This window comes from Temnothorax longispinosus, chromosome 11 (genome assembly GCF_030848805.1).
Source record: "Temnothorax longispinosus isolate EJ_2023e chromosome 11, Tlon_JGU_v1, whole genome shotgun sequence".
Classification (NCBI taxonomy): domain Eukaryota; kingdom Metazoa; phylum Arthropoda; class Insecta; order Hymenoptera; family Formicidae; genus Temnothorax; species Temnothorax longispinosus.
In genome coordinates this window covers 16,968,789-16,976,876 of record NC_092368.1, presented here as the reverse complement: position 1 = coordinate 16,976,876, position 8,088 = coordinate 16,968,789, and the positions used below count along the sequence as shown (strand labels likewise).

At 43.3% G+C, this 8,088-nt stretch overlaps 2 protein-coding genes across 2 annotated transcripts; one reads left to right on the top strand and one right to left on the bottom strand.

Moving 5' to 3' along the window:
- The first annotated feature begins 1,704 nt into the window (after positions 1–1,704).
- Positions 1,705–3,678, top strand: Spec2 (CDC42 small effector protein Spec2). Its single transcript, XM_071792833.1, has 2 exons — positions 1,705–2,879; positions 3,069–3,678. The coding sequence occupies exons 1-2, from the start codon at positions 2,616–2,618 to the stop codon at positions 3,075–3,077; spliced, it is 273 nt and encodes a 90-aa protein (XP_071648934.1). The 5' UTR covers positions 1,705–2,615; the 3' UTR covers positions 3,078–3,678.
- LOC139821613 (uncharacterized) lies at positions 3,490–8,072 on the bottom strand. Its single transcript, XM_071792805.1, has 6 exons — positions 7,713–8,072; positions 5,949–6,276; positions 5,380–5,609; positions 4,882–4,941; positions 4,635–4,738; positions 3,490–4,542 (listed from the first exon to the last, which is right to left on the bottom strand). The coding sequence occupies exons 1-6, from the start codon at positions 7,764–7,766 to the stop codon at positions 4,272–4,274; spliced, it is 1,047 nt and encodes a 348-aa protein (XP_071648906.1). The 5' UTR covers positions 7,767–8,072; the 3' UTR covers positions 3,490–4,271.
- Positions 8,073–8,088: the final 16 nt, after the last annotated feature.

The window sequence follows — 8,088 nt, the reverse complement described above, 5'->3', positions numbered from 1 at the left end:
CAGAGAGAACTTTTGGATCCAGGATCTCGCATAAAGAATTTGTTGTATTTTACAATGATATTTAATGTTAAGGTAGTCCTCTGACAGTCCCCTTAAAAATTATTCTACGTTGATTCATTGATTTCATGACTCAATATTTGATTTTATTTTACCTTTATTTATAATGCCCTGCGTTAAAACATATACGTACAAAAGAGTTCCAGATAAAAATTCTGCCAAAAAAAAACAGATGTTACAAAATATCTGTTACGTAAATCTTGTCGCCACAAGAATATAATGAAAACTGCTAACAGAATATAACGGGAGATTGATGGCGAAAACCGAGTTTACTCGCGTTATCCTTTCGTAATCATTTGAATAATGTATTCCATTGACCATTTAAAATTTAAATGGTTATGAGATAATCGGTTCTGCTCGATTTCCGCTAGCAATCCGCTATGAAATTATATTATACCATTTATATCTGCAGGTCCCACTGGCAAAAAACGAACTTGACGCGAATACGTTGATGCCAATCTATCACAATATTCTGCTCAAATCCGTTAAATTAGCATCCTACTAACATTTTGCTTACTTAATGTTTGAAATAATGTTTATTTTATCTAGTATATTTATTTATTTATTATTAACCGGCGAGGATACGCTCGCAATCACACAATTCTCTCTCTCTCTCTCTCTCTCTCTCTTTCTCTCCTGAAACTCGATTCTCAAGAATATATGTTATATTAATCTAGAACGGATATCATGTACAGATTGGTTTGTTCTAACAGTATACTTTGGCTACTCGAAACACATCCGCGCTCCATTGGGACAAGGAGGACACAGCTAGATAATGAGATAAAGCACAAGGAGGACGGATTATATGGAGCTCGGAAGACGGAAGCCCACTTTACACGATCTACAATTCGCGCGATTACGAACAATTATGTGCAATGAGGAGAACGCTTGGTCGATTCGGAAAATCGCTACTTTTGCTTTAATAATAATCAACGGATAAACGCATTCTAATACCAAAAGTTGATTGAGGTAATTCTTTTGAAAGGAGAAATCTTAAATTGCTACTTTGCTGAAAAAAAGCCTCATATATATGTATATCTCGTAATATTTTTAAGAATTTTTTATATTTTAAATTTATGAAGATTTCTAAAAAAAATTATTTATTCAGATTTCTGCAACTTTTTTACAGAATGAGAAATTTTTTAAGAATATTTTAAAATTCGTATATAGGTATAAAAAATTCTATAGAAATAAGATATACAATTTCTCAGCATTTTTCAAATGTTTCAATTTGTATAAAAAATGTGAGAAATTATTTTCTCATCAGGATATAGAGAAATCTAAAATTGCTACTTCGCTGAAAAAAAGCCTCATATATAATATCTCGTAATATTTTTAAGACTTTTTCATATTTAAAATTTATGAGGATTTCTAAAAAAAATTCTTTATTTATTCACATTTCTACAAGTTTTTTACAGAATGAGAAATTTTTTAAGAATATTTTAAAATTCGTATATAGGTATAAAAAATTCTAGAAATAAGATATACAATTTCTCAGCATTTTTCAAGTGTTTCAATTTGTATAAAAAATGTGAGAAATTTTTTTCTCATCAGGATATAGAAAAGACAAAGGTTTATCGAAATATTACGTACATGCGTTACATATACAGTATAGGCATTTTGTTTAAATTGTTAAGAAAAAATAAAAAGCGTTCTTAAAAGAACATCTTCAAGAATAATGTTATAAAATCTGGTAGTTGTCGGGCACGTGAGAAAGTTTGTTCTTCGCAGCTGAAAGATCTTTTGTATAAAATATTTAAATGTATATAGTAGATGAACTTTGCACTGTTCATCTCTCCTCCTTTTCTCCCCAACACCTAGTCATATTATACTATTCCATTTTAAGTGCAGAAAGTATAATAACGTATTTAGTGCAGCACAAAGGAAGAACGGATGTGTGTAAAGTAAAAGGAACCGTGGCGAATCGCGAAGCGATCGTGTGAAACGGGTTGCGCGTTGCGCGTTGCGAGTTGCGACTTGCGCCGGCCCGGCCGCGCAAATGACAGCGCACAGCGCTCGTGTCAGGTTGAACGTTGAACGTTGAACGAACGTCGCGTCCGCGAATGCGGAGACCGAAGACCGAAGCGACCGAGCCTTTGTTTCTATCGTCGCTGCGGGCTGCGGCTGCGTCCTGCGTGTCCTCCGGTGTTTGCGCTCGCAAGGAACGAGTGAACGATGACCTTCGCAGCCACGAGTCGCGCGTTCCACGGAAATGTTTGTTTTGCTCGGCTCGTCACCCTCGTCAGCCGATGAAACGAGAAACTGGAACTGGATGAGACCGGCGCGACCAGGGACTGAAGACGGTCGTGACTCGTGAGCTCGTGACTCTCACCACCGTGCATCGTCCGCGGACCTAACCTCTGTCGCCCCGAGGTTTTACCCAGATTAACCTGAAACCTGAAACGCTACGAATCCGCTCATCTCGCTCGCGAGGCAGAGCCGTTGTGAACGTCGAGGACCGTCGTTCATCGAGCTGCTCGACTCTAGAACCCCAAGGAAGGGAACGACGAACGACCCTCGTTCCACGACGATACGCGAGAATACGTGCCGCAGGAGAGATGGCCGGCAACAACGAGCTCTGGGTGCAGTGTTTCACGTGCTGCCTGACTCCGCGGGCGACGAGGAACAACAGGCGAAACGGGGCCGGCGGTAGGCCGCATCAGAGGCTCAGGATAGACCGGAGCATGATTGGCGTGCCCACGAACTTCAGGCACACGGCGCACATCAGCAGCGGCGACCTCGACATGTCGATCGCGCAGCTGGCTGACCTCCAGGCGCAAATGCAGAGGAAGAGTGGCTTCGACGGCGACTTTGGCGCCAAGGTACGCCTCAAGTCTCAATCCCCAGATATTTTTTCTTTTTCTTTCTTCAGAGTCTCAGCTTTATTATTATTTTTTTTCCATTCCTGACAATTCCTTCTTACCTGTTACGCAAAATATTGTCTTTTCTCTTTTATCGCTTTGCCAGAGCTACCTAGGTTAGTTGACGTGTTTTTGCTCTTTCTGTCACAGACCTGCTGAGGATAGCTTCATCGATGTCGCAGCTGGGTATTTAACACGACGGAGACGGAGCGAGAGCTTTACGATATGGCGGAAGAAGGACAAGTGAGATGTTTTCTTTACAATATCCATGTTCCTCACTCGTTCGATAGACGAGCGCATTTCTTCCATATGGACAAGATTGCATTTTATACGATCATCACTTAGAGAATTAAGACAAATTTATGTACACGGACAAATCTCTGACTTCCATTCCATGAGAAACTGCCAGAAATAATCATATTGCATGAGTTTACCTCTATGTTTTTGACTGAAGACGCGTTGCGTCTAAAAAAAATAGTGTTGACACATTCTATACATGTATTCTAAAAATCATGCGTCTTTTTTTGTCGGCGATTTGACGTTCCATACGGAAAAAAAGTATGTACAAGAATGAAGAATGTATCGCTTTATTTGTAAACGTACTTGGTAAGGTTTAGAAAATACAACGTAGATAAGTAATTAGCGTATAAGTAATCGTATCACATAATATCACATATGATAATATAATTCTGTACACGTAATTCTTATCCTATTTTCAAATATTGTTTGCGTAATAATACAAGAGAGCATTTTGGCGATATTTATATGAAACCTGCCTAGTTCCTTCATGGAGAAACCTCCGTTCCGTTTCCCGTTAATCAACATCGCCGCGACTTTCTTTGTGCGCAAACTTCCTTCTTCGCCCTCTCGGCACGGCGCGGCGGTGGTCCTTCGCGATTCGTAGACGCAATATAAATAGATATAAATAGAAAGCATGAGGCGCGAGGTCTGAACGCAGAAAAAGACCGATGACAGGAAGTAGTTTTTATTTCTCTCTGACGAAAGAAAAAAAAGGGTAACCAAAACCGCTGGCGACTCCGACCAAGCTCGACAATTAATTTAATCGACGAAATTGTTTACAGCAAAATTTTCAACTGTATATTTCGTTGCTCTTAATCTCTAAACTTTTTTCCATGTACGAAACACAAAATAATTTTACCGTTAACGGTTAACGATAGAGTTGGTTGATATAATTATTTGATTAATTAATCAGAGTTTGGTCAACCAGTCATTCCAGTCGAACATCTTAACGTGCGAAGATACGACTGCATCCCGAACGTCCGCATAGGCACGAATGAGACAAAAAAGCCGCACCGTCACTCATGCTCTCTTTTCGTTCGTCCTATAGCTTTCTTATCGGAACATCGTTGACGAGGAGAAGACGTTCGGTCTGTTGTATTGTGTCCGATTGGCTGGCAGGTTTAGTCTTAGTCCCAGCCTGGCGGTAGGATCTCCGATGAACTTGACGTGACAGCAGCAGCTCGACGGAAAGCGAAATTGATCCTTGACGATGTTACCATCGTTTCCCACCGCCGCCAATTCTCGATAGATGAACTTTTGTTTACAAGTGGTCTTGTAGCCCTCGGCAAAGCCATCGATCATATTGCACTCCTGACCGTCGTTCCTGCGAAATCAAAAGATGCAGCTCATTACGGATAAAGAGATTCCATTTCCATTTCCATATTACTGTTCTCTAAATGGAATGCAAGTTCTTACAAGCAAACCTCGATGCGTATCCCTTGCTTCAGGTCGTCCTGATTCACGATAAACAACCATTGTTTTTCCTTGTTCTGCGCGGTCTGCGGATATACCACTTGTTCCTGCGAATTTGACGATTAATGATATTTCAATTTCTAATATTACTAATATTCATTGCAGATTACACGATACAGAGATAATCTAAAGAACGTGAAAAGTTCTTTAAAGGAGCATACATAGTAAAAAATAAGCCGAATCAACTCACGCGAAATCGGCAAAGCGATACATCGTCCGTCGCATCTATCCTTTGTTCGATGTCGGGCATCTGAAAAGACGTATGCGGATCCATTAAGACTCTTGGCAAAATTTGGTAAATGAAATAAACAAATGCATATATCGGGAATTAAAACCGGCACAATTTGATGATGATAATGATTTTAATTTAAACTCCCGATCCCTCATTGTGTGTAATCGTTTGTGTGTGTAGTCGTACTAAATTACAATACCATGGAAACTATCCAATAGAGTCGGCAGAATGTGCTTTAATATGTTTTCCGCGTGTCTCGCGTATTGGAAGTTTACGTAACTCGCCGCGATTACGTCGGTTTCACGATTCTTTGTTCTGTTGACGTACACACACACACAGCTGGACAATTATAGTCGAATATAAAAGAAATATTGATTTCGACGCGATGATACGACGATATGAGAACAATCTCTCTCTTTCTCAGGCTCTCGTGGCAGACTATAAATGATTTCTAACCGGATCGACGGTCTCCAAGAACCTCAAACTGGCGTTCCGCGCTATCGCCGCGTTCACCAGTTGCCTAGGGTAGTCGGCGACGTTTTCGCAGAACGTGCTCTTGCGGCAGGCCAACGCCGCGGCCGCGGTCGCGGCCGGCAACACCGTTCGCGGCGACATCGTCGGGATTCTACCGTCCGGGAAGACGATCTCGTCCAAGTTTCGATGCATCGACGTGGTCGTGCTCGACACTGCAACAGTGAAACGTACCTCATTTCAAAATCAGCAATATTTATTACGAATAAGAAATAGGCGACAAATCTCCTTTCACCGCACGAGATTCATTATACGCGCGCGCTGACGTTTTCGTATTTCGTAAGTCGTTTGCCGTTTCACGGAGGAAAACGCACTTTATGTAGATATGTTACAAGTTACAATTAGATTGCGTTAACGTCTAAAACCACCTAACCAGTCTCGATCGGATTACCAACGATTAGGTATACATAATATTGATTCGTTTCCCCGAGGGTCACTGAAAAAGAATATTGATCACGCGAGTCGGAGTCGATATTTGTACAAGGTAAACATGCCTTGCAGCAACGTCCTTTTTCTATATTGCGTCATTCCGTCGTTCGAAGACTCCTGCTGCTCCAAGGTGTCCCGCCATTGCGTTCGTCCGACCCCTCGGTCGTCGCCGTCGTCGCCGTGGTCGCCGTCGTCGGGCCGCTGCGACCACTGTTGCGGTGGTATCAATTCGTGGTTCTTGTACGCCGCCTCGATCAATTTTAAAATCGTAAACGGCGGGTCCTGCGCCGAGGAACTTCCGGCGGGCGACGACACCTTTGCGAAACCATTCGGCGATACCGTCGAGGAGGAAACGTGAGGATGTCCTTGGACTAGTCGCGCCGTCTGGTACACCTGCCGAACGAAAAAGGAGTAAACACAGAGTCGGGGACTTTTCCTTCTCTAAAAATAAGCCATTTTCCGCGAAGTCCGCGCGCGCTAGCGCGTGCGCGCGGCGTGCACGCTTGGGAAGACCCGTCCCGGCGATGTGAATCGCGTTGCGCGCGAGCGTGTTCGCGAGGGCGATAAGAGATAGATAAATCATTTTATTTGTATTCTATACCAAGGCTGAGAGGCGGCATGCGATCCTGTTACATGCGCGAACGAGATTATGTAATGCGAGGGAATCTCCGCGCGGGCCGTGGACTAGAAATTCCGTCGAAAACATTTGGACAATCGATCACCGGCGGATATCTGTTTACGAAAGGGGAATTCCGCGAAAATCGCGATGCACGCGAGAGAGAGAGAGCGCCGTCGGTTCTAAATGTGGAAAACTATATCGTAACGCAGTTTCGCGATGTATTTGCATCTTGATTCGCGATTGGATTCCTCCCACCAGCGAAGCGGGTCACCGCGATATCCAGGTGGCTGCAGCCACCTGTCATCGCTTTATTATCGCACTGCCGTGCATTCGATACATATGTGTGTCACAACTCGCAAGTCGCAACAACTCACAACTCACACAACTCACGACGCTTCCGAAACGTGTTATTTAAATGTGCACATTGTTGGGAAGCCTTGTCAGATTAGTAAATGGAAAAAAACGTAAAACACTTTATGTTCTAGGAAGAAAGGAGCTCGCGTGAGATAAAAATGAAATGTGGATGACTCAATGACTGATAATATAATCCGTGAGAAGAGACACGAGAGAAGAATTTAGAAACAAATATTTGTATCGAATAGAGGAAGAAGGGAAGGAATTTTCTGAAGGCAGGCGACAAGACGACAACGCACGCGTCGGCTTCGAAATGTCCGATTGTCGTTATATATTATAATTATTCTTAAAAACTGATCGGTTATTCCGCCGCGTCCGCGATAGGATTGAGACAGAGATAATGTAACCACATGGGTGATATATATTAAACTCCGCAATAAAGTTGTCCACTCGCTTTTAGTGCGCATATATGTATTGTATATCGTGTTATCCGCGGATACGCGGAACACGTTTCTGCGTCTTTCAACCGACATGGCATGCGACTTGCGACGATGCGACTTGCACGGCTTCCACGCGCCGCACGCGTCTAAATCCCATGCATCGAGTAAACCTGGAGTAAAACTGGAGTAAACATCCAGTGAGTAACGATGTAAGAATTCTCGGAGAAAGGCAAATAGAAATGTATGCGAATAAATAAATGCACGTTCGTCCAAGTACAAGTAGAGTAGATGAATGGTCGGCGGGCTAATTTCCTATAAAGGGCTAAATCCAGGATTAATTTTGAATGCAATCGCAAGGTTGCAGTCGTATTTGCATGGTGACACTGGTGACCCTGATGACAGATGACACCCCTCACCAGAACGAGCGCCAGGTATACGATCCACTTGGAGAGAAGAGCGCTCGATGTCATCTCAAAAGCGCGCCGCAGACTTGGACAACGGATGAAGATTCCCGCGAGCCACGCCACTCGACGATTGACGACGATCCGCAGTGCGAAGTGCGAGTAAATGCGACCGCTCGCAGCTCGCAGCTCGCAGCTCGTAGCCCGCACTCCACTGACTGACTGACCGACTGACTCTTCGTGACTCTTCGGTGACTGATCGGTCAGTTGTAGCAGTATACTGCTACAACTCGACTAACTCTCTCGAAATCCTCGAAGAACGCAGAACGCCTCCGCCGCGAATATAGGCGACAGGCGAGAAAGAGAGACGGAGATAAAGCTGACTCGCTTG